Below are 27,988 nucleotides of genomic sequence, written 5' to 3'. Positions count from 1 at the left end.
AGTAGAAGAAAATCCAAGAAAATCTCCCAATTATCCCCTCACGGACAACAGGGTGTAATCCCTGCTCTACACTAAAAAGCAGTCGTTACAATAGACTTATTTAAATATGTATGAGGAGAGAAGATTTAAATTGATTTCATATGCAAGTACGAATTTCGTATCGTTTAATTAGATTGGGTGTTTTTCTTGTAGCATAAATATCTATAACAGCAAATTGTATTATTTTAACAACACTAAATTATACGTATAGTTCTTTAAATATGAAATTTTTGATACCTTTTTTCTCAGAATAATCTAAGTAAATTCTTATGGAATTCCAACTTCTTACTCTAGATAAAGCAACATATAATTGCCCATGGTTAAAAACTTCTCTTCTCAAATCTATTCCAATTTTTTCAAAGGTTTGACCTTGAGCTTTGTTAATTGTCATTGTAAAAGCTATTTTGATTGGGAATTGTCTTCTCTTAAATATAAAAGGATAATCAGTTTCTGATGAGTACAAGGTGATACGATTTATAAATACGATTTCTCCTTTTTTATCGCCTGTTAATATTTCGCATTTTAATATATTATTAGATAAACTTAAAATCAGTAATCTAGTGCCATTACACAATCCTTTGCTAACAGTTAGATTCCGTATGAGCATAACAACACAGTTTAATCTTAATTTTAATTCATAAGGTGGAAGCGACGGAGGAGACAATGTATTTAAATATTCTATTGATAATAATGCATTATCAAATCCAGCATTATCACAATTTTCTTACAGATAAAATTGCATAATTAATAGATTTTCGATACTCCTTCTTTGCAAAAATATTGCCATAAATATCATCTACTATGTCTACTTCAGGTGGAATAATACAATTAGGAGGAAAATAATCAATATTTAATACATCATCAGAATCATTTAATTTTCCATCTCCAACATTGAGTAAAAATTTTGCAAATTGGATTTCTTGAGGTAGTGCTCTCATGTTTTGTGTTAAAGAAAATTTGACAAATTTATTCCAATTTAAACTGCGGTTGATAGATAAATCAATTGTTTCACTATGAGTTCCATGAACTTTAATAGGAAGTAACCGTCTGAAGTCGCCACCTAAGACAATAATTTTTCCACCAAATAATTTATCATTGTTCATAATGTCCCGTAAACATCTGTCCATAATTTCAATAGCATACCTTGGAGCCATAGGTGCTTCATCCCAAATAAAAACATCTATAGATTTTAAATAAGCAGCTTCTTTTAATTCTAATTTAATATTCGAAGATCAGTCTGAAAGTAATGGTACAGGTAATTGAAATGTTTTGTGCAGGGTTTTACCTTTGGGAAGTAACGTAGCTGCAATGCCCGTAAAAGCCATCATACAGACATTTTTATTATTACCGTTAAGAATATACCAGAGGGTTTCATATACAAACGTTTTACCTGAACCTCCTGGCCCATCAATAAAAAAGCAAGTATCATTTTCTGTTAAATTATCACAGTTTCCGTTCATTACTGCATTCAAAACTTTGTTAGCTATTATTTTTTGCTTCTCGTTTAATTTGTTCATCCGCTGATGACCAATATTCAAATAATCTTGATTACAAGATTCATTAATATTATTTTTTGAAAAATTTGTGTCACTAATCTTTTCTATCAAATATTGAAGTAGCGGAAAATCAGCTAAAGATTTACCTTCACATTGAAGTATAGATTGAATATCAATAAGTGCTTTGAAATACGCATCTTCTTTAGAATGACGGCGAGAAAAATCTTCTGACATACAATCTTTAAAATCTTCCCATAGTTGGTTTGGTTCTAACGGATTACAATACATTAAAATTCTTACAAATAAACTTCTTAATTGTTTTGGCATCATGAAAACTGTGGCTTCTCTCATTGCATTTGTCCATTATTCGTCGTTTTCAATAAAGCCATATGCCAAGCAAGCAGCTGTAAATGTTTCTTTAATTTCTCCATTTACTGTTCTTAAATCTTCAAAGCTTGTTGCTCCTTTGACTCTCATTAATAAAATTCTTAAGTGAAATAACTCAACTTGCGTTGGACTCACTGTGTACATAAGACCAATACAATTTGTGAACCTTTTTATTTTTTGCCATTTACTTTCTTTTTTTCCGTTTATTTTTTCAGTCTTAAATACGTAATACATAGGGATATTGACATATAAATGTTTCCGAGCTTCTGGATCATATAAATTAAGGGCAAAATAATCCATTAACATGGTTATTTGTTCAAGGACATTTTGTATTTCATGATCGTTATGCCCAGTATGAATTGTAAGATTGTGAAAATCTGGAAGATGTACTGGTAATCGTACAATAACATGACTTTTATCGTGCAATAATTTGGATAAAATTCTCCAGACTGCTTCAGCTGGACCAACATATCGAGTGTACCACGTAACGGTTATCAACTTTATAATTATTAGGGCGATTATATGTTCTTCCAGTATCTCGTCGACGGTACATTGGATAACTATTAGCATCAATAAGAGTTACATTCTGAAATTGTTTTGGAAATTTCTTTGAACATTTATTATCAACCATACACCAATCTCCGCATGGCCCATGTATCATATTTTTCATGACAATATCATGTAACTCAGGATTGAAATCAGGATCAGGTATCTCAGCAGATATAAACTTATCAATTTTTTGTGCAGTATCAAGTTTACATTGCTCAGATAAAGTTATTAATATATGGCAGTGAGGTAAACCACGTTTTTGAAATTCAATCACATAAATATATGCTGCTACATCTCCAAAAAAATTATCTTTTATAATATAATCGAGTAAAGCATTTTTTTTTTTAAATGAATACTCGTGTGCAAAGATCTGGTCTATCCGAAGGCTGTTGACCTGGTAATAAATTATTTTCTATTTCTTTCCAACGTGGATTACAAGTCATTGTAATAAATAAATCAAGTTTTCCTTTCTTCTGCGTTTGAGCCATAGCATCATGGTAATATTGTAACATGTAACGTGGAGACCCTACAAAAGTAGAAGGTAAAATTTGAGTTTTTCCCACCCTTGCGTTTTCATTGCCACGAGTTTTCTTTTCTAAATAATCCATCACACCTTTGTAAGATGCAACTCGTAGTTCCGACTGATGAGACTTACAGTATTCTATATGATCCCTTTCAATTTTAAAGTATGAATCAACTAAATATTGTTGAATTAAACGTTGACCCCTAAGTAAAGCATTAAATTCTTCTCTGATAGCAATCTTATATTTGACGTAAGCTACACTTGATACCCTACCTTTACCATCTACGCGTTGCATATCTCTATGCCATCCCCGTGAACCATGAGGAGATAAAACACAGGATAAATCCACGGTTCAATGTTTGGATCCATCGCACTGACTGTTTGCAACTCTTTTGTATTCTTATTGCGTATAACCACATAAACATCAGGTATTTCTCCATCAGCAGTGGTAGAAAATATTGCAGCAACTTCATTAACCCTCTGAAAATTATAACGTCTTTTATCTACTTCTTGTTTTAATGAAAAAATTAATTACAACTCCTTGTCTGATCGAAAGTTTTCTTGCTTTCTTAATTCATCGCCCATCATTTCATATGATTGTGCAAAAATGTTGTATGTACGCATAATATTTTCAAGCATTTGCACAATATCTAAGTGTACATCTGCATTAAAAGCATGCATTCGGTGTTCGATTGCTTCATTAGTATCAACAATGAAAAGTTGTCCATAGGAAGGTTTTTCGTTCATTTCTGGCTGCAGAGAAGTATTTATTTGATAGTAAATTTGTCCTTGCATTTTGAAACAGTAGGGATTAAATGATGCGAATAAAACGAATATTTTTTAAAAATTGATGTGACATTTCATGTTCTGAATCAAATCATTTTTTCAATTCATCAGGAAATTCAGGAGTAGATTTACCTTTCCGTGATTACAGCAATCATTAAAAGAGTTGCCTTTGTTCGCAACTTTTTCACTTTCAAAATGCTTAGCCCCACAGTGAATGCATTCAATAATCATTTCTCCAATAAAGTGTTGAGTAATCTTTTGCTTATCATTAATATTTGTATTTCTATTATTTAATAATTCACTAACATCACTATTCATGTTTCTGTTTTGATTAAAATAAGAATGATCATGATGAATTACAGTACAGGTATCAAGAGTTGTATTATTTGGATCATCATTCTGCTTTTGTTTTTTAAAATAACAGTGGTCTTCATAAGCTATAAAACGTAAATAATCTAAATCATTTGCAGAAACGTTATCACTATTAGAAGTACTTACAGAATAACTATTAGTCACTTGTGTGTTCATTGCAACATTAGTATTATCTACACTATCATAAACAATTGATTCTGAATTTTGAGTTAATTTTTTATCTGAAATTGTTTTTCTATAGTTTTGCTGATTTATTCTTATTTGCTCAATCCTGCGTTTTTTATATTAATGAATTTCTTCCTTGGATTTTTCTTTTTTTTTTACCTTCTAATTTTATGATTCAGAAAATCAGTATTTGAAATATTTGAAATATTAAAATAAAATCAATAAAATGTATATTCAATAAAATATGGAAAAGAAGGTTAAAGGTGTTAAGATCAATCAATAAATTACGGTCATAGATTTAATTTTGTATTAAGTACAAAGATGTACATCATACATTATACATTAGAAGACAATTATGCATCAATTTAAAAAACGTATGTATATACTACAATATTATTTGAATAAAATGATTATAATCCTAGAATTTTTTGACGTATTTATCACATTTAATTTTAATTTAATAAAATAAAAATTTACCTTTAAAAGTTTTCCTTCAGAAAGAGCTTCAATTCGATACTATCGCAATCTCCCATTTAGAAATGGAATCAATTATTCTTCTGACATTTTAGTTTTTAAGTACTCTTGTAAACTGAAATAAAAAAATATTTATTAAATTACATTTGAAAAATAATAAAAAATGATTACTACCGAAATTACCTAACGACAGGATTATTTGTATAATCGTTAATCGTAAATGATGAGCTGCGAAGAACTGATAATTTTTTTATATTTTTATATTCGGTAACTTTCTTTATCTAAATAATATCATTAATTGTCCCGAAAAAATTTGTTGCTTTATCATTCCAAACACTACTGTTACCTGAAAAATTTTAAAATTGTAAAAAATATTAATACAATTAAAATATATACGATAATCAAAAATAATCCAACCCAACATTTTAAACGACAAAATCTTACGCATAGGTTTATTTTTATAGCATTGCGTGATATAAGCCTACACTTATATCTTGCCTATCCGTATAAATACATAATTGTTAAGCGTACATACTATTATAAAAAAAATCTTAACTGAATGAAATTCATTAAGTATAAACTTTTATACATATTTTTGATTATTTTAGTGAAATTTAATGAGTTAAAGTATTGCTAAATACCATATAACGAAGTGCGAAATCAGGTAGATTCGCGCATCGTTGAAACGCGACGTTGCGCAAGCGCGAGGCAAGATTCGGAGCCTCGCGTATAAGTTGCGGTCCGTCGGACAGAGAGATAGCTTCCGGCCATAGGTGCGAACGCGTCAGCTCTCGTATGTGAGACTGACTGCATCGAGCGACGACCGATAGCGTGCGAGAGAGTGTGTGTGTGTGTGTGTGTGTGTGTGTGTGTGTGTGTGTGTGTGTGTGTGTGTGTGTGTGTGATCGCGAGAAGAAAACGTCCAAGCCAACTCCTGCAACAAGAAGCAAGGACGACCCGGCCTGTCGATCAGCGGCCGTACGAGAGTGTGTGTGAGTGTGTGGTGTGCGCCTACCGAGAACGGCGACCGCGAGTAAGTAGGGCTGAGCCCTTTTTCTGTATCGCACTGCGCAGCTGCGTTGCAACGCGGGTAGATCACAGGCGTTGAGAGAGTTCTCCGCCGCATCGAGGGATTGTGATCCGGTCGGATATCGCCGAGTTTTCCCCAGAAATCGAACCCCGTTACAACCATAACAGTTAAATATTGTCTAGATAATAAAACGCGCTGCTAACTACAGCGGCAGCAACATATAGAAATCGGTGAACAGAGTAGTTAAATTTTGACGCTTATTTCTATTTTTAACTGCAGTTTGAATCCCGACTTTACAGAATCCTCTGCTGCAGAAAATACTCTGCTGTATATCCCCTAGAGTATTAGTTAAAAAAATTATTTTTCTAAATAGTTTATAGGAATATTTTATTTTTAAGTATTTTACTGAAACAATATTTGAAAAATCAATCCAACAAGTTCCTGCAGGAATTTCTGCAGGTTACATGGAATAATAATACTGCTGGAAAAACCGCGAAATATGCATGCATGATTTCCTGCTGGATATCCTACAGGACCTATTTACTGCAGGAAATCCTGCAGAGTTTATTTGTAAGGAAAACTTTTATTCTTTTGTCTCATTCCCGGAAACTCATCCCTGAAAAATATTCATGCACAAATCTACGATTTGTCTATTGTCATATAAAATACTAATATTTCATTTTTCTAGAGGTCATTAGTTCCAAATAAAATTGAAAGAGTATTTAAAATACTATTATTTATTTTCAAGTAAAACAAAAAATATATTTACAAATGTACAACAAACTTTATTTATTTTTATCATTTTATTATTCAGTTCTTAATTTTTTTATTAATTTATTTTTATCAGAACTATCCAGTAAATCTTTTCGGCTTTCGTCAACAAACTGAATAAGATACTTTTTTTGTTCTTCATCTTGAGAACGAGAATTCACATCCTCTTTAGCAAAACTGCCCTTTCATCACAATCGTTCACTACCATAAGGTGTTTTATTTTTTGCGATACTCTATGTACGAAGGATTGTTCTCTCATAACCTACATTCATATTTCAAAAACTCTGTATTCAAATTGAACCTCGTAAAATAGTTCAAACTTTGACTATTTGTAAAATAATCGAGGGTTTTGTCGTTTAGTGCTCTCATGCCCTACTCAGACGTGTCAAATTTTTTTACATTTTGATCTTCATCATCCGACGGGTGGCTTTGCAGTGATTCTACAGTTTTCTTTTTAACGGTGATTTTAACATTATTGTCAAAGAGAGAAATAACACTGAGTTCTGGTGACAAATACCACCAGTGGTTTCGAAATTTACATAAAGTAGCATCAGATATATGTCTTTATCTACATCATCGAAATTAATTAATTTTATCAAATTCAAATTATTGTTTGGAGCGGTAATAGCAAAAGGAGCAGTGTACCATGAAGTTATATATCTAAATACAATGAATTTACAAATGGCATATAATTTTACTTTATCTCTCTTATTCACCTAGAAAGATTTTCTGAATAAATAGATTTTTAATGAATAGATGGCTTTAGCCATCCAGCGGGCATGGTGGAACGCTCCTGACTTCTTAATTGTCATTCCTTCTCAAACACCTAAAAATACTAAACAGAGCTCTAATAGTTCTTTATAATCACATCGTGGCTGCTGTTCTTGTAAAAAAATTACACCGGTACACAAAATAAAAAAAGTTGTCTGCGCGAGAAATCAGACCTGTCTATCTTTATGTTTTTCGGGTCGCTGAATTCGAATATAAGGTCAGTTAGGCCCCATCACGTCAGGTTCAAGGTCAGTTCGAGGTCCAATTGGGAATTAACGGTTAAAAAAATTAAAATGCTATATATTCATGTTTTTTGGTCGCTGAATCCAAATCCGGAATCAGTTTGGCCCCATCACGTCAGGGTCAAGGTCAGTTCAAGGTCAAACTGAGAAGAAACAGTTTAAACCGATTAAAATGTCATATCAAAACTTTCCAAAAATGGAAAAAGATACCGAAAAATTGTAAAAAATCTTATTTAATCACATAATATCTTCCTTGTGTACAGAGAAAACTTGCTTTCGTTTAGATTTTTTTCTTATTTTGCTTTTTTTCCACTAGCTTAGTAACTCTCGATGTCTTTCTTTACTCCTTTTTTCTCTTGTAACGAACGCTTTTTACTTGAAATGACCTATGCAATGGGTTTCTTTTTCTCTTTTTGTTATTTGTTTTAATGTCTCTCTTCAGTGTCCAGCAAAAATCTGCCATCATGTTGACATTCCATCTTCCTTGGTATCGATTCTCCATTACACTTATATCTTGATGAAATCGTTCTCCCTGTTCTTCACTGACATCTCCTATATTAAGAGGGAAGTAATCAAGATGGGAATCTAAGAAATGCATTTTATAACTCATCAAGCAACCCACATTTTTGAAATTCTCCAACATTTGTTTAACTAATTCCTGATAATTCTCACTCTTTTTATTTCCTAAAAAGTTCTCACGAACAGTTTTAAAACTTTGCCATGCAGCTTTTTCTGTGTCGTTTATTTTTGTGATAAATGTTTCGTCTTCAAATAGAGTACGAATTTGAGGACCATCAAAAATACCTTATTTTAATTTAGCTTCACTTCTTGCGGGAAACTTTTCTCCCAAATACTGGAAACAATCGCCATCTTTATCCAGAGCTTTGACAAACTGCTTCATGAGGCCAAGTTTGATATGAAGTGGTGGTAGCAGATAGTTTGATGGGTCAATCAATGGCGTACGTATAATGTTCCTCGATCCTGGTTCAAAATGTGTTCTAGTTGGCCATACTTTCTTAACGTAGTGATTTACCCTGTCTCTACTATCCCATAAACACAAGAAGCAGGGATTTTTAGTAAAACCTGATTATTGTCCTAAGATCATGGTTGCAATTTTAAGATCACCACAAATTTTCCATTGATGTTCCAAGTACTTTATTTTTTCCAATACAATTTCTAAATTTTCATAAGTCTCTTTCAGCTTAGTCGAGTGAGCTATGGGAATGGATGCAAACCTGTTTCCGTTATGAAGCAGACAGCTTTCAGACTTCGTTTTGACGAATCAATAAAAAGTCTCCATTCCTCGTCTTTATACGTATTCGGTTTTATTGCATCGACTAAACCTTTAACATCTATACAATATACCAACGAATTCTCTTCATCGTTCGTAAAAAAATTCCTAAATTCTTTTTCTCTATCTCGATAAAAAGAGGCCGTTGTTCCTTTTGCTAACAGATTTTTCGTTTTAAGAACTGACGCTAGATATTCTCCTCCATCTTTAAGTAATCCTAAATTTCGAATAACATCATTTAACTCTTCTTGGTTAAAGGTTTCTGGAGCTTTTCTTGTACTAGCTGGCAGGTATTCATATCATATCAAAGTTGGCCTCATGAAGCAGTTCGTCAAAGCTCTGGATAAAGATGGCGATTGTTTCCAGTTTTTGGGAGAAAAGTTTCCCGCAATAAGTGAAGCTAAATTAAAAGAAGGTATTTTTGATGGTCCTCAAATTCGTACTCTATTTGAAGACGAAACATTTATCACAAAAATAAACGACACAGAAAAAGCTGCATGGCAAAGTTTTAAAACTGTTCGTGAGAACTTTTTAGGAAATAAAAAGAGTGAGAACTATCAGGAACTAGATGAACAAATGTTGGAGAATTTAAAAAATTTGGGTTGCTTGATGAGTTATAAAATGCATTTCTTAGATTCCCATCTTGATTACTTCCCTCTTAATCTAGGATATGTCAGTGAAGAACAGGGAGAACAGACTTTAAATAGATTTATTCAATTGCCACACTGTTTAATATTAACGCTCGCTCGCAACTATCTAATCATTTTGTGAATTATTTTAGATTATCAAAAATAAAGAGCAACAACGTAAGTATGCTAGTTGTATGACTAAAATAATTTTAAGTTTATATGATCAAAATATTCGAAGTTCTTTCACTATCCGAAATATTATAAGTCTTTGCACTCATCCAAAATTCTGAACTGTTGAAATGATTCTAAGTCCCGAGACATTATACCGGACCGGACTCGGACAGAGCTTTCGCGTGGCGACGATTTTTGAAGCAGACTGAGGACGTGAGGACCTGTTGCTGGGCTTTTTTATGCTCTCGTAGCAGAGGCGATCTCCGATTTTCGCCTCCTCGGCGGGGTGGGTGTTTGGCCAATTAAGAGGCCTAGATGCAGCTTCTTGTCTTATTTGGAGCGTTTAATGCATGTGACGTTGTAGGGAGGGCCAATCAGAAAACCAGAGTAAAAATCCCCTCCTCTAGTACATCAAGTCCCCTTGTGCTCCTCTCCTGTCAACTCACCTTTGATTTACTTTTTCTTATCTGCAGGCTTATAGAAACTCCTCTATGCATTTTGAGCCGACTCGCGCGGTGTCCTCTTTGGCGGCTCCTCGAGCTTCCAGAGCGCGTGACTTATGAGTCACTTGCCGATAGCGCTGCGCGCTCCGTGGGTTTCCCCTTCGTTGCACGTGCATCGCTTTCGGGTATGCGCGATCAATGATGTACAGCAGGCTTCTTATTTTTCTCTCTACTTGTGCTGTGCTGTATTCGCTATATTTTGTAGCGGTTCGGTTTTAGTATCAGTGTGTTTTGCCTAGTCTCCTACCGTAGAATCGTAATGTGTGAATGCATATCGGTGTGCTTCACTTGGTCTCTTGCCTCTGCTGTAGAACCGCAATGTGTGCATGCATATCAGTGTGCTTCGCTTGGTCTCTTGCCTCCGCTGTAGAACCGCAATGTGTGCGTGCGTATCGGTGTGCTTCCTGAAATCACGGCTGCCAGGATGGTGGACCCCCTCACGAGGGCGATCGTGTGCGAGGGATATCCTGATGAGGAGCTGACGCATCAGCAGTTGGCACTCGTCAGCGAGGCGGTCCAGACAGTGATCGATAAGATCCCCAATGGACCGTGGCCCGAGTTCAATGACTTCTTCGTGAAAATGGGGTCCATCATCGTGGTAGCCAGCAACACCTTTTCGAGGGACTGGCTGGAGGAGATAATCCCCCGGCTAAGACCTTGGGATGGCGCAAAGATCCTCATGGTTGGGATGTCGGAGCTCAAGAAGCTTCGAAGGGCCACTCTCCGCGTGCCTGGAAACAGACTTGAGCCGGGAGTGGTTCTGAGCCGACTGAGTCACAGGCATCCGGACCTGTTGATTAGTAGGTGGAGGGTGCTGAGTACCGAAAGCAGGGAGGGGCCAGGCGGTTGATGAGGGTCCCCGAGGGCAGCGCGAACAGAGCAACACTGTCCCGTCCTAATCACCATGGCTGGCGACGAAATAGTGTTTACACAAATAAACTTGCATCATAGCAAAGGCGCCTCGGCCGCACTGGTCAGGCGCATGGCTAACAAGATGTAAGATGCATACAGGCATATGCCTAATACAAGAACCTTGGCTAGTCGCGGGGAGGATCAGGGGTCTGGGGGGTGCTGGTCGGATCTATAGAGACTCCACGTGCAGCGTTCCCAGGGCGTGCATACTTGTTAAAGGTTTTGATGCTCTGCTGCTGCCGGCTCGGTGCAGCAGGGACCTCACGGCAAGTAAGATCAAACTCCCTGTAGGGGGGCTCTGAGAGGGAGGTTATGGTGGCCTCTGGCTACTTCCCATACGACTCTCAGAAACAGCCCCCACCAAGGGAGGTACAAGATCTTGTTGAACACTGCAGACAGCGAAGCATTCCTCTTATACTGGGATGCAACGCTAATGCTCATCACATAGTTTGGGGCAGTTCGGATACTAACAGCAGGGGCGACGCACTGCTGCAGTATCTGGTAACGACGAGTCTGTGTATTATTAACAGGGGCAGAGAACTTATCTTCTACAATTCGGTTAGAAGTGAGGTGATTGACCTAACTCTGTGTACAGTTGGAATGGAGGGGTGGGTGGGCAGCTGGCGGGTATCTAACGAACCTTCACTGTCCGACCACAGATACATCCAATTCGAATGGAAGGAAAGATGCTCGGAAACAAGGGCCTTTAGGAATCCCAGGAAAACAGACTGGGTGTTCTTTAGGGAAAACCTTAGGAACGAGTTTCAATCCTTCAAACCAAGCTTTTGAACAACGGATGAACTTGATCACTGGGCATTTGAGCTAGGTGAGATAGTAAACATCTCTTTCCAGAGAAGCTGTCCCTGGACCATCCCAAAGGGAACATGGGGTACCCCATGGTGGAACCGGGAGCTAGAGGATCTGCGACGTGAAACGGGGAGGACCATTAACAGGGCCAAGAATACTCGCAATAGTGTCGATTGGCGGATTCACAGAGAAGCCCAGAGACTATATAAAAACCGCATCAACGCGGTGAGAATCAAGGGATGGAGGGACTACTGCGAGGATATCGAGAGATATCCTGACGCGGCCAGACTCCTCCGGATACTCGCGAAAAATCCTGAGGTATGGCTTGAAGCAATCAGACTGCCTACAGGAGAATACACAACCTCGGAAGAGGAGTGTTTAAAACTACTTCTGGAAGCCAACTTCCCGGGCTTTCGGCTCTCCCATGAGATGGGGGATGAGAGCTCGGGTAGGAATAGGCAGCAGAGGGTGGCATGGGATCTGGCGGCGAAGGTCGTCACACCGGAAAAGGTCAAGTGGGCCATAAGGAACTTTCAACCCTTCAAGGCGCCGGGCATCGACGGAATCTACCCGGCATTCCTTCAAGAGGGGCTGGAGGAACTGGTTGGCCCCTTAGTAAAGCTCTTCAGAGCAAGTGTAGCTTTGGCTCATGTACCTGAAATATTGAAAACGGCCAAGGTTGTGTTTATTCCTAAGACAGGGAAGTCAAGTCACACCACAGTCAAGGATTATAGACCTATAAGTCTTAAGTCCGTTGTGTTTAAGACACTAGAAATATTGGTGGATAGATTTATTCAAGACGGAATCCTAACCGTGCTTCCTCTTCACCCTAACCAGCATGCGTACAGGGCGGGATTCTCTACAGAGACTGCCTTACACTCGGCGGTTTGGCGCATTGAGGAGCAGCTGGAAAGGGGAAGGTAATGGTGGGAGTATTTCTTGACATAGAGTGAGCGTTTAACTGCACCTCTATCAAAGCAGTTGTCAAAGAGGCAGGACTACATGGGATGCCTGGACCATTAATAAAATGGCTTCAGGGCATGCTTACACGCAGGACTGTGATCTCGAGTCTCGGAACCGTAACGGTCTCCGGCCAGGTCAGTAAGGGATGCGCGCAGGGCGGGGTGGTGTCGCCCACCATTTGGTGCCTGGTGGCAAATGGGCTACTGGAAGCGCTGAATGGGTGGGGCTGCTATGCTCAAGCCTACGCGGACGATTTCCTGATACTGATAAAAGGAAGTGAAATTGGCGCAGCCATGGACGCCATGCAGCTTGCATTAAAGAAAGTGGAGAGATGGTGCTTCTCGACGGGACTTTCGGTTAACCCGGATAAAGTCGAAATGGTGATCTTCTCCCGCAAGTACAAGTTAGATGCCTACAGAGCGCCCAAACTCTCTGGAGTCGCCCTACAGGTAAAGGACTCACCTAAGTACCTCGGCATTGTTCTGGATAAAAAATTAACCTGGGAGAAGCATCTCACGGCCCAGTGCGATAAATTCCTGGTGGCTCTCTGGACATGTCGCAGGGCATTTGGCAGTACATGGGGACTAAGTCTTCCAGACCGAGATATAGGCTATACTGACCTAGGCTCAGAGGAACATTGAACTCGGCGCAAGGGATAGAATTATCACCATTTGCTCAGACAGTCAGGTAGCACTTAGAGCACTTATGGCTCATAGGACGACCTCCAGACTGGTCTGGGAATGCAAAGTGCTTGTAAATCAGCTGACCGCTCACAACAACAAGGTCAGGCTGATCTGGGTCCCAGGGCACACCGGGATCAGGGGTAACGAAATAGCAGATAGACTTGCAGCTTTGGGAGCTAAACACCCTCCAATCGGGCCGGAGCCCTACACAGGTGCCGCAAGGTGCATTATGAAGATCATGATCAGCAGGAGGTTCAATTGCTCGAGGTAAAAGAAATCAAACTAGAAATATACCATTTAAAATTAAACGATTTATTAGAATATGTTGAGATAATAAATCCCTATTCTAAAAATGTATGCAATTTACTTGTCGATAGTGGAGTACAAATAAATATAATAAAACAAAATCAAATTCCTATAGGAACACAACTGCTAGATACAAAAATATTATTATCCGGCATCGCAAATAATTCTATAGAAACATTAGGTATAAGTAGAACTACCGATAAATGGTAAACATTTTGATTTTCACGTAGCACCTATGATTTTGTGATTCCATATGATGGAATACTAGGTATTAAATTGTTAAGAGGAAGTAAACTACATTTAGATGAAGGGTACTTAGAGGTCAATAATGTAAAATTAAAATTACAGAGAGGTTTGTTTGCCCAAAATTTGCGCAGCTTAGACATCAGTGCTTGGGGGAGCTTTTCCCCACGTATGAAGAGATTAGGGCACTCGACGCGGGAGCCATATTGACCTTCTGGAGAAGGGCAGGCTTACCTGCATAGGAGATCCATGACGAAGGGTGGTACAATGGGTTTATAGCCTAAGTGCCAGGGATCTTGGTGGTCCCCCCTTCTTAGTAATAATAATACTACTAATCGGTGTGCTTCGCTTGGTCTCTTGCCGTAGAGTCGTAGTGTGTGCGTGCATATCCAACCTCTCCAAGATCACCGCCGGCCTCTCTGCTGGACCAGGAAACCTGGCAACGATCTTGATAATATATACGTATAAATATAGTATATCAATCTCAATGGTGTAGTCTCCTAAAAATTATTTTGAAAGGTGCTATGACGTCCTGCGACGTATTGCATTTAAGTAATATCAGCGGAATCGTTACGAAGCCGAAAACTGACAACTCAGATTAATAAGTAGATTGGCGAGGTTAATGAGTATCCCCTGTATACGCCGAGGGACCATTTGTAATTATACACTCGATCTGGACTCTTGTACGACGCTCCTATCGAGGTAGAGGTCAATAATGTAAAATTAAAATTACAGAGAGGTCCGATTACAAAAACCGGAATGAAGTTAAGCCAAAAAGAAACTCTGAATATAATTTTAAAAGAAATTATTCGTGACAATGATGCATATAATATAGAACAACAAAATATTTTAAAAGAAACGGATCATGAGAATAATATTGATAAAATCAGAATGCAAGATGAAGCAAATCAAGAGATTTGTGAAGAGAGTAGGACTAGCAAAATCAGAAACATAGAGGATGAGTTAAAACAAACTGAACAATCACATGAAAAACAGAATACTGAGATAAATGAGGCAGAACCATTACTAGAAAATGATAGTGTCACAGAAAACACATTTAATAATGATGTTTTCGCCATTTTAAACACTATATCGAAAATCCATGAAATAAATGACAAATTAGAATTACAAAGTTTACAAAAAAAAAGATAAATGAAAACAAGCCTAGGAACTTGGATAATATTTTGAAAAATGATGATAAAAATATAGAAAATTTTATACTTGACATAAATACAGTATTCCAAGACAAGTAACCACTGAAGAAGCGCCAACCCAAACCAAAAGGCTGAATTATAAGGAAATATTAACTATTATTAAGGAAAATAATGTAAAACTATCTAAAGCAGATAAAAAAATAATTTTTGAAGAAAATAAATATCAATACGTTTCAATAGACATCGATTATATACCAGAAGGGGTTCAAGGAGTAGAAGACCTTAATATTGATGAGAAATTAATTCTAAATATAGAAACTGAAATTTTAAACAAAAACCAAGTAAATAAAACCAGAAAACCGAGTCGGAAGGATATATTTCGAAATAAATTGCAATTAAAAAACGGAGGTAAAAGAAACGACGAAAGAATCGAGCGAATGATAAACTAATATCCGGATGTTTTTTGGATAGAGGGCGATAAATTAGGTACATGTAACGTAGAACAACATGAAATCAACTTAACTTCTGACAAGCCAGTATACGTAAAGCAGTATCAATTAGCACACAAATCTAAGGGAATAGCTTTAAAAGAAATGGGCAAATTACAAGAAACGAAAGCAATCAGAGAAACAAAAAGTGCGTTCAATGCGCCAGCGTTAGCAGTCCCGAAGAAGGAGCTAGTTCCAGGAGAGAAAAGATATAGATTGGTGATAGATTATAGAGTCTTGAATGAGGTGACTATAGCCGATCCATATTTACTTCCCAATATTAATGAAATTTTAGACTTATTTGGAAAGAGGAAATATTTTGATGTATTAGATTCAAAATCTGACTTTCAAGAATTAAAGATGAGACCTTCGGATATTCACAAAACTGCATTTAGCTTACATCCATTAGGAAGATTTGAATTTGTCGTCCTACCGTTCGGTCTTAAATACTCAGCCCGGACTTTTCAGCGGGAAATAAATAAAGTTTTAGCTAGATATATCGATAAAATATGTTTTAATTATATTGACGACATCATTATTTTCGGTGACACGATTGAAGAATTAGAGGAAAGATTTGGTCTAATAGCTCAAGCATTAATAGAAGCAGGGCTCAAATTTTAAAAATGTGAATTTAGCAAGACAGAAGTGTGATTTTTAGGGCATGTTATTATTGAAGCAGGTATAAAACCAGATGAAAACAAAATACAAGCAGTAAAGAAATTCCCAATTCCCAATAACGTTAAAAAGGTTAGACAGTTTTTAGGTTTTGTAAATTATTATAGAAGGTTTATTAAACATTTAGCAGAAATTACCAAACCACTAACCATATTACTACAAAAGGATAGTCCATTTGCGTGGGGATTGGAGCAACAAACTGCATTTGATAAACTTATAGAATCATTATGTTCAGCACCGGTCTTGCAATATCCACAATTCGATAAACCGTTTATAATAACGACGGACGCAAGTCAATATGCGTTAGGTTGTGTAATTTCTCAAAGGGAGATAGGTAAAGACAGACCAATAGCTTATGCATCAAGAGTACTGCAGCCTGCGGAACTTAAATATGCAACCTATGAAAAAGAAGCTCTGGGTATTATATATGCTATAAAAACATTTAAAAATTATATTTATGGAAATAAATATATAATTGTAACTGACCATAGACTATTATGGTTGAAATCTGCGGATAATAACGAAAGGGTTCAGAGATAGAGATTAAAACTAGCAGATTATGATTATGAAATTGTATATAAAGCTGGAAAACAAAATACAAATGCAGATGCATTATCAAGGAATCCTGTAGCGAAAATGGATATATGCGTAGTAACAAGAGCCCAGAAAAGACGAGAAGAAAATCAGACGTCGCAAGATTTGACGAATGATGAAAAGATAAAAATTATTAATGAAAAAAGATCGAAACTTCATAATAAGAAGTTACAGATAAAAAAAACGCAAAAGGGCCAAGGTACAAAAGTCTAGAAAGAAAGGTGTACCAGAGGAGGAAAAACCACACGATAAGCAAAAAAAATATAGTATATTTCAAGAATACGATACAAATTCGCAATGATAATATTATTCATATAGTTAATAATAAAGGAGAGTCATTAGAAGACTATATAGGGGAATTATTACAAAAGGAAAATATTCATTGGAATACAAACTTAAGTGATAATGAAATTAAAATATTAAATAAGGGTAAAAATAAAATGTTTGTTTTATGTTTAAATACAGCCGAATCAGTAGTTACTGTTAAAACTAATATCATTGCGTTATTTCAGTTATTAAAAATAATATTTTTGCAAAAAAATTATTTAATATTTAGCATTTCAAAAGATCTAATAATAAATAATATAAGTTGGGAGGAAATTTTGAAAACTATACTTGAAGGTACAAATATAAAGGTTGTGATCTGTCTAAATAATATAGTTTATGTAGAGGAAAAGCAAAGAGATAAAATATTTGAAATGCTACACTCTACTAAAATAGGAGGACATTCGGGTATAAATAGAACATATAATAGAATAAAAGATAAGTATTATTGGGAAAATCTTAAGGTAGATATTCAAAACAGAGTAAATGCATGCGAGGATTGCCAGAGAAATAAGCTAAAAAGAATAAAAATTAAACAACCTATGGTAATTACGGATACACCCTTAAAAACTTTCGGTAAAATCTGTATGAATGTAGTAGGTCCGTTTAATGTTACTAAAAATAATAATAAATATATACTTTCAATACAGGATCAACTAACTAAATTTATAATTATAGCATCTATGTCAGATCAAACGGCGGAATCCGTAGCTGACGCGTTAGTTAAGAAATTTATATGTATTTTTGGGTCACCAAAGCTCGTACTAACAGATAGAGGGGCAAATTTTACAAGTAAACTATTAAAACAAGTAGCGCGTAGATTTAAGTTTACAAAGATTGAAACTACAGCATTTTCACCCCAATCGAATGGTTATTTAGAGAGAGCTCATCACCCTCTGTGCGAATATATAAAAAATTTTACATCAAAGAAAATCGAATGGGATGAGTTATTTGAGTTCGCACAGTTTCATTATAACACGAGCGTTCATACGAGCCATAAGTTCACACCACATGAACTAGTTTTTGGTTATCCAGCTAGACTTCCATCTAGCGAAACATTAAAAAAATCAGAGCAATTGCCAACGGTTAATGGATATTTAGAAAATCTTGTATTAAAAATGCAAGAGATGGCAAAATTAGCTCGAGAAAATTTGATAGATTCAAAATTAAAATCAAAAGCATATTATGATCGATTTATAAAACCAATCGACTTAAAAACTGGTGAAAAGGTCTGGTTAATAAACGAACCAAAACCAGGAAAATTGGAGAAAACGCATAATTTAGGTCCATATGAGATCCTGAAAGTACATGAAAATAGTAATGTAACTATCAATTAAAATGGAAAACCAAAAACAGTTCATACAAATAAATTAAGTCGTTGCCATACTTGATACTAAAATATTTCTCTTTCTAGGAATATGGACAACATGATTACTCAAATGATTATAATTTTTACGCTTTTTCGAAACAATCACGCTATAATAGGATACGACTGCGGCACAACAACACCAAATATAACAACATTCTCTCTACTGGACTCAGGAGAATGCGACTTCCTGCGCTTCGCTCACCAACCCCCTATTTTAGTTTCTATGTGAATTTTTGAAAAATATAAATCTAAATAATTTGTGGTTCAGAATTTTTTTCCAAAATCAATTTTAATCTCTCCTTTTCGGACTCCTAATTTGTAGCTACCGCTATCTATCATTAAGGGGATGTCGTCGCTACAAACACTGTTTTTCTATTACATATAACTTTTTAAATGAAGCTTGTAATGAAAAACCGAGTCTGCAGCGCTGTAGTGTTAGATTTAATAAATCATTCTACTGAGGGAAATTTCGATCAGACTTTTTGTTTTTCTAAAAGTTTGGATATACAAAATAGCCCGTTGCGGATTGGCGAAGTTTTAGCGACGACATCCCCACAATTTATATGGTCTCTAACAGATGTAACTGGAAACTTACGAGTTATGATACGTAACATGCAATCCAAAGTGAAAAGAATAATAAATCAATTCTAAAACGATTAAAAAAAAAACTCCAAATGATATACCTCACACCACCATTAGACTGTTACGTCCTGACTACTCCTTATTGAATAGACAAGAACGTAATGATATGTGTAGTGGCAAAGGCTGTAAATATGTTAATCCCGCCTAACACTCTCATTGTTAGTAAATGAAACTTACCTTTTGCTTCGTTTGGCTAATTTCTAACACTGCTACACGTTTTCTCGTTCGGAATAAAGGTTTTAGTAAATAACTCTGAATACGTTGAGTATCAGTTGAAATATGAGACAGCTAGTTTATTTAACTTTGATTTTACAAAAATAAATACTTTGCAAATGTACAAATGATAAAGATTTTGCGTGATATAGCTTGAATGTAATCGAATGTAATTTACCGTTAATTGTCGAACCTACGCGTACGGAAATCGTGACTGACTACGAACTATCGTTGTAAGCCATGCAAGGCTTTTTTAAGACCTCGCATCTTTCAAAAGGTTCGATTTTAGTTTCGCAAGGTGCATCGAGCGAGTTGAACAAAAATATTTAGTTTGCACTTCGCAACTCGACTCATGACCAACACTGACACACTGTAACACATTCTGGCTGCAATGGATATGAGATTTAGCACTTTTCGTCAAACAACGTAACAAGACTATTTCACACAAAATAACAATTAATAATGAATGATATAACACACGAAAATATTTTTGGTAAAGTATTAGTTTATGTTTATACAGTTGAGTTTCAAAAACGAGGTTCTCAGAATAAAAAAATGTTATCAGTAGCATGGACTGGTATAGCTTCAATATTACTCCCAAAAGGAATGACGAGTCATAAAACTTGAAAATTTTTATACAGAAAACAATTGCCTTTAGTCTTAGCATTTGCTATGACTATTAATAAATGTCAAGGACAAAGTTTCGATAATGTAGGAATATACTTAAAAAAAACGTTATTTTCTCATGGGTATGCATCATTATCTAGATGCAAATATCCTAATCGATTGTTTATTCAAAATAAAAATGAAAATAATTCAGAAATACAAAATACAGTTTGGAATTAAATTTTTTATAATAAGTTTAGACTTGAGTTTCACGAATATACATGTGTTTTTTTTAAATTTAGTATACGAAATATTTTTGATTTAATTATATTATATTTGTATCCACGAATATTTAGAAATGGAGTGGAATCCAATTCAGAATTCTTTAAAATATACTAGCTAAAAACTCACTCGCTAACGCACGCTTGTTATATTTAAACATTGATTTAACTTTTAAATATATATAATCCACAAATTTATCTCTATATTATAAAAGAAGTTTCACCGCTACCTCCGGTTCAGAAATCCCCCCCCCCCCTAAATCTCCCCAGCAGCTTCGAAAGTTAAGTGCGCGCGTCCGAGTGTGTTTAACCCTTTTACCCTCCCCTGCGCCCGTATAAACCTAATTATTATAATCTTTGTGTTTATCCGAAAAAACCCTAAAAGAAATAGGTCCAACTTCTATTTTGAATAAATTATCTTTTCACATAGATCCTATAATTTTCCCTATAATGTTTCCTTACGGAGACATAGCATGGAACCCAATGTTTGAACAAAATCATAACCATGATAAAAATGTATCTCCTTTGCAATATTATTTATATTGATTAGCTTCTAGGCCAATGTCAAAATTTAGTCCTATTTTATGTTGTGGAAGATTAACTCAACAGTATATTATTCAAGCTTATATCATTTTAGAATATTGTAGACTGAATTTTTTAAGATATAATAAGAAAAAATTACGTGTAGAATGTTATCAAGGTCTTGTTGATCACGTAACAAAAAGTCCGCTTAACAATAATACAAATTTTGAACATAAAAAAGATTAGGTAATTTGTTTGTTTTGACATCCACGTACACTGAGAGAAATGTAGAGTTATTAAGAGAATAGCCGTACATTTTTCTGTGGTATTAGCCTTGGACAACCACAGCTGATTTAGCGGTGGACTCAGGCAGATTTTACCGAAGTTTGCAGTAGTTCAAGCTTGGCTCCTTCCTGCGCTATATCAGCCGGGCCGAACACGTAAGGTTTTACTTATATCCTTATGTTTTTTAGCATATCATATCACAATGAGTGACAAATTCGTAAGAGACCTGTTGGCTTCGTGGAATTTGGAAGTTTTGCGAAAGATTTGAGAATAAGTATTGCAATATGTACAACCTAACCTCTTAACCTCAAAATTTGTATACTTATGCTGAAGCACAAAATTTAAATAATTATAAATCAATGCATTGTTCAGCCATGAATATTGGTTTACAAGCCCTCAGAGTACAATGTGACATACCTGTAAAGTCTCTTAGCTTATCTGAAAGCCGTAGACCTGCATTGCCCTTAAAACCCGATGTTGCCGTAAGCTCGTCAGAGCTAAGCAAACCTTCTGCTTTAGAATCATGAAAATTTACAAATACGATAAACTGTACTCTGAGGACTTGTAAACCAATTTTCATTCCAAAACAATGAATAACTTATTAAATATTCAATTTTTATACTTATGTTTACTCCCAGGTAAAAACAGCAGTAGTGCTAAGGCAGGTTCAACCTTAAAACATTTGCTTGATCGCTCCGGAAAAAACTGCCGGAGTTTCCGGTTAATCCAACTCTACATTTTTCTCTGTGTATATCAGAAGTCACACCAAAGTTTTCTTGATTTAATGGCTATAAAGCGAAAAATAGACAGCCCGTCGGATTTGTTACAATAACAACTAATCTAAAATGGCCTGAGATGAAAACAGTACTAAAAAAATTTCCGCCAGGAAATTCATGCAATGATATTGCAACAATTACTGTTAGATTATTTTATTGTAAATTTCGAGCAATCCTAGCTTATATTCTTAGTGGGAATATTTTTGAAAAAATTATTGCTTATGAATACGTAGTTGGATTTTAAAAAAGAGATCTTCCGTACGCACATTTATTATTAGTATTGGATCATAAGTCAAAATTAACAAATCCTGATAAGATTGATGAGCATATTTCAGCTCCTGATGAGAATGATTTGGAATTACAAGAATTAGTATTCAAACATATGTTACATGGGCCTTATTAAAAAAACACTATATTATGATGTAGTTAACAAAACTTGTTCAAAAAAATTTCCAAAAGCTTTGTGTGGTGCAACGCAATTTGAAAAGAATGGTTTTCCTAGATATCATTGTCGTAATAATGAAAATAAAAACTATTTCTATAACAATAATATATTGTGTACCAAGGGCGTAAAGTGGGTTTTTTTAGGCCGAGTGTGGATTGTGCAGTACGAGTCAAGGCGAGTTAGCCCGAGCCGAAGGCGAGGGCGTTTACGAGCCGCAGACGAGTACTGCAAAATCCACGAGGCCAAAAAGCCCACTTAGCCCTTGGTGCACACCATATTTTATGTAATGCGCGGACGTATTTTCGCGTTTTTTCGTACGTGTTAAGAGGGACTGATGTGACTATTTTTTGACACGGCAACCGTGCTCTTGTCTTGTTCAAACATCATATAAAAGTCAAATTCGTTTTTTTTTTTTTGTAAATAAATAATTGATTTTAACAGTACCGAATTTATAATGAGAAAATTGAAAAAAAATCAAATAAAGTATTATGTAAAGGGTTTTAATGAAAAAAATAAGAAATTTCGACAATGTTAATTTATATTTAGTTATAAATTATATATTGTTCAAGAACACAACAGTTTGTACATTTTTTATTTAATAATAAATAATGCAAATTTTTATGCAAATCGATTTTCGCGTTTTTCGTACCTATTAATGAGTGACTCTTTTTTGACCGGCGGGCAAAAAGTTATTTTAGCGGGCAATAAAAACCTTTATTGCCCGCATATTCAAACAAATAATGGCCTTTATTGCCCGCTAAAAAGTCTTTATTGCCCGCAAATTTTTTTTTTTTAATTTAAAAAAAAAGTTGATTTTGATAAATTTGCATTATTTATTTATTTTATATAATGTTTGAACAAGACAAGAGCACGGTTGCCGTGTCAAAAAATAGTCACATCAGTCCCTCTTAACAAGTACGAAAAAACGCGAAAATACGTCAGCGCGTTACATAAAATATGGTGTGCACCAAGGGCTAAGTGGGCTTTTTGGCCTCGTGGATTTTGCAGTACTCGTCTGCGGCTCGTAAACGCCCTCGCCTTTGGCTCGGGCTAACTCGCCTTGACTCGTACTGCAAAATCCACACTCGGTCTAAAAAAGCCCACTTTACGCCCTTGGTACATAATATACTATTATGGTAAACCTGAATGGTATAGAATGGTTGTTTCCTATAATCCAACTCTTCTTAGAAAATATAACTGCCATATTAATGTCGAATATTGTGCATCTATTATGAGCATCAAATATTTATACAAATATTTACACAAAGGACATGATAGTGCTTTTATTAAAGTGAGTAAAAATGATGATAAAGTAATATACAATGAAATAACAGAATACATGGATTGTAGATACGTAGGGCCAATGGAAACTGCGTAGCATATTTAAGAATTATCAATTTGTGCTCGTTCTCATAGTGAATTTAAATTAGCTATTCATTTACAGAATCAAAAAAAATAATTTTTGACGGAAACAACATTGATATAAATTCTCTCAATCACGAGACAACTTTAACACCATGGTTTAAACTAAATAAAATTGATTATTATGCCAGAAATTTGTTGTATTGTGATATACCAGAACATAATGTTTTTACGGAAAAGAAGTGGATTAGACGTAAACATTATTCAAATACTTTAGGAAGATCAATCTGTGTGATTCCTAACGAACAAGAGTTATTTAAATAAAAATTAATATTACACAGAGTTAAAGGGACAACCTTATTTGATAGTTTAAAGAACTATGAAAATAAAACGTATTCAACATTTACTGAAACAACAATAGCCATAAGATATTTAAAAACAATGAAGACATTTTCCATATATTTGATTAGGCATGTACAATTATGTTACCAAAGCAATTGCGTTTGGTTTTTGCTTGGTTTTTAATTGTAAACAAATTATTATTAGCACAAACTGATTGGGAAAAATACAAGAAATTTCTTTTTGAAGACTTTGTAGTAACTTAAATTCATTTGCCTGGCATAAAAATTGGAATGGTTTTTTGTTATTAAAGTAATCCTAATAAAAACTAAATTTTTATAGCATAGCTTGCTATTCTTTTTTACCTTCGCTTTACTTTTTTAATTTCTGAACCAGCAGCAGTAAAACTATTTTTATTATAAAAACGTGTTATCCTCAAAGACACTGGCACACCAATTTGCAACGAACGTGGGGATTGGCGAGCGAAGTGATGAGCAGGGGGGAGGTACCCCCCTAGAAATAATAGTAATATGAAACACAAACAATAATAAAATAATATATCATTATTAAAATATAATTTTATTTTAAAATCAGAAGTAAATACATTATAACATTAAAGCATAATACTAATTATTTAAATTTAAATTAAATTCAAAGAATATGTCATGGTGACGGTCATAGTTTTTTAGATGTTTTTTACATCGAGAACTGGCGATGAGATGAATTAACTTATAAAAGGCGCGATATAATATAGATGTTGATGTAATGTTAATTGAACAGATACATTAGTTGTTAGAATCATACAACAGATATATGACATTGTGATTGTGTTAACTCATTTTTCTAATATACTTAACACGGGATCTGTTGCCATATTATGGTGCGTTTACTAAAGTTACTATGTCAGTTCTGTCTATTTATTAGTTAATACTATAAATTTAATTGTAAACTAATATAAAAATTTAAGTTAATAACATTGAAGTCTTTAATTTAAGTTAAATATACAAGATAATTTTAAATATATAAGTTAAAAAATATTAAATGAAAAAGTATATCAATGTAGTGATATAAGCCATATTTCTTTGTGCGTGTGGTAGCATAGCAGCCGGCAGGGTAAATTGCGTACGTTATTATACTAATAATAATATTAATTATTTCAATTTAATGATTAAGTGTTAGTTATTGATTAAATATAAGTGTATATATATTTTATTTTTATTATTAAATATATTAAGTCTTAATTAAAGTGACATATTTTATACCTCAGACGAAAATTACTGGTAAAATTTTCATTTGTCCAGTTTTTAGGTTGTTAAACAATAAGAAATTCTCTTCGTGCATTTTACACGATAAAAACTAGGTAAAATTGGCCCCTAATTTAGGTTTCACATTTTTTACTGATACACAACCATTCGACACTTATTATTACAGCGAATAGCGAAACAGGGTCTATGATATAATTGACTATAAATATACAACAAATGTACCAACAAAAATTTGTAACTACAGCAGACAATGTCCAGGTATCAAAATCACCTCCCAAATGGCAAGACATGGTCTATGATACAAAGCACTAAATATACATATAATAAATGTACTAGAAAAAAAATTTTCATCTTCAGTAAACGAAGTCCAGGTGTCAAAATGATTCTGAGATCAACCCTTTATAGTTATGGTAAACGGTATATAGTGCTACCTTCAAAATTACAATAAGATTAACCACAACAAATTTTGTTTTTACTCATAAGTATATGATCTGAGTTAAAATTCCAGAAAGACCAAAATTACAAGTCCAGAACAGTTGCAAAATTTCATCTTCATATAAAAATATTGCAAAATCACATCTTGCATGGCGAAACAAGGTCTACTATACAATGCTCTGAGGATACAACCAAAAATAATATACCAAAAAAAATTTTCACTTCCAGTAGCCGATCTCCAACTATCTAAATCACCTCCCGGATGGCAAGACATGGTTTATGATACAACGCACTCACAAGGTACCCAACCCGAACTCACCGATTTTGATGATTTTCATATATGTTGTAGAACATAAAAAAATAAGAGACACGTATTTTTTTTTATCGGCTAATTTTCATTTTTAAGGGGTAAAAACCTCCCCTAAAGTTAACCCCCAAAAAGCGTTTTTTTTAAATATCTCGGCTTAAAATTAATATTTTTCAATGAAACAAATTGGAGGTTATTTCTTACAAAAAGAGCAAGTATTTCATGGTGATTTGAAGAGTAAGGGTAGCATCCCCTATTTTTTAGGGGTTGAAAACATATATTTTTTGGCATAATTTTATAATAAAAATGTTTAAACCGACTAAAAAAAATTGGAAAAAATGTTTAAACATCCTTAATAACAAAATTTAGTTGACGTCTTTCGGTGTTTTCATAAATATTACCCCTAAGGGGGTAAACCACCCCTAACACAAAATAACTGTAAATATGTAATTCAATACATAATATTTCGTAGAAAGTTTGTATATAGAGGTTTTCGAGGTCGCTGATTACAAATCTGTCAGATTTTGAAAATTCAAAATGGCGGAACCAATAGGACGGAAATATCGAAAAAAAATTTTATATAATAAAAAAGTTTTAAACGACTAAAAAATTTGGAAAAAATTTGTAAACATCTATAATAAACAAATTAAGTTTTTCGGTTTTTTCATAGATACTTCCCCTTAGGGGGGGGGGGGTAAACCACCCCTAACACAAAATAACTATAAGTATACTTCAATCCATAATATTTTGTAGAAGGTTTGTATATAGAGGTTTTCGAGGTCGCTGATTACAAATCGTTATCAGATTTTGAAAATTCAAAATGGCGGATCCAATATGGTGGACGGAAATATCGAAAAAAAATTTTAACTTTCAAAAAAACTTGTTTACAAATGTGTGATCTTTGTAGCCTGTACATGTGAACTAAAGAGCCTTAAACCCTAAACCCCTAAAGAACAAATAGGCTAAATGGTTGTGCATTTTAACCAAACGACTCCAAACCCCTAACCTCCAGACAAGCCGAAGGCCTATGCTTTACCGTAGACACGAGTATAGACATATTACCGATATTTTATTCTATCATTTTGTATGTAACAAATAACGTCTCGTTTTATGTTTCAATCAAAGATTATTTATTTTTCTGCTTTTATAAATTAGCATAATTTCAAAAGTAATTTCATAAATTATAAAGTATTTCATAAATTGCATAATTATATAATTTTATAAATTCAAAAAGTCCACACTTTTTTGCAAATGAAAAAACATAGGTTAATAAAATTAGTTTATCAAACTCTTTTGCGTTTTGTAATAAAATTTAATGTTGTCAAACTTGGGAGTTTTTCATTGTTACAATTATTTCGTAAGCCAAACGTTTTTTAGATGAATTCTCGAAGTAATGATTATTGTATCTATAGTAAAATATTTACAGTCTGAAATTCCATAATAATACTATTTGATACGATTTAATGAATTTATCAAAAAATCTAAATTTAATAATAAATATTATTCTAATTATTATTATTATTTTTCATTATTATTGCTATTATCAGTATTACTGTTATTATTGCTATTGCAATTATGCTTATTCTTCTTCTTATTATTATTATTATTATATTACTATGATAATTTTTGTTATTGGTAAAAATACATAAAAGAATATTAATACTCGAACTTCATTTGCAATTAAAGAACACGTTGTTATTGAAAGGGAATTTTATATGCATTCATTAGTTTAATGAATGTTATCGTACATTCAATGATAATTCCACAGATAAATGTCTTTCACTCATAAAAGT

At 34.4% G+C, this 27,988-nt stretch overlaps 2 protein-coding genes across 2 annotated transcripts in view; both read right to left on the bottom strand.

The window, feature by feature from the left end:
- The window catches only part of Ndufs1 (NADH dehydrogenase (ubiquinone) Fe-S protein 1, 75kDa), a 268,993-nt gene that overhangs the window by 13,666 nt on the left and 227,339 nt on the right, over positions 1 to 27,988 (bottom strand). Inside the window, exons 11-12 of the transcript XR_004227954.2 lie at positions 4,975 to 5,137; positions 4,795 to 4,906 (exon numbers count right to left, since the gene is read on the bottom strand). The gene's annotated coding sequence lies outside the window, so the exon portion shown is untranslated. The remainder of the gene's footprint in view (positions 1 to 4,794; positions 4,907 to 4,974; positions 5,138 to 27,988) is intronic.
- On the bottom strand, positions 169 to 1,862 carry LOC103315450. The gene is made up of 5 exons (XM_008204286.2): positions 1,682 to 1,862; positions 1,325 to 1,582; positions 768 to 1,252; positions 329 to 463; positions 169 to 201 (listed from the first exon to the last, which is right to left on the bottom strand). The coding sequence occupies exons 1-5, from the start codon at positions 1,860 to 1,862 to the stop codon at positions 169 to 171; spliced, it is 1,092 nt and encodes a 363-aa protein (XP_008202508.2).

This window comes from Nasonia vitripennis (genome assembly GCF_009193385.2).
Source record: "Nasonia vitripennis strain AsymCx chromosome 1 unlocalized genomic scaffold, Nvit_psr_1.1 chr1_random0006, whole genome shotgun sequence".
Taxonomy (NCBI): domain Eukaryota; kingdom Metazoa; phylum Arthropoda; class Insecta; order Hymenoptera; family Pteromalidae; genus Nasonia; species Nasonia vitripennis.
The sequence above is the reverse complement of the archived record's forward strand: the minus strand, read 5'-3'. Positions and strand labels throughout refer to the sequence as shown.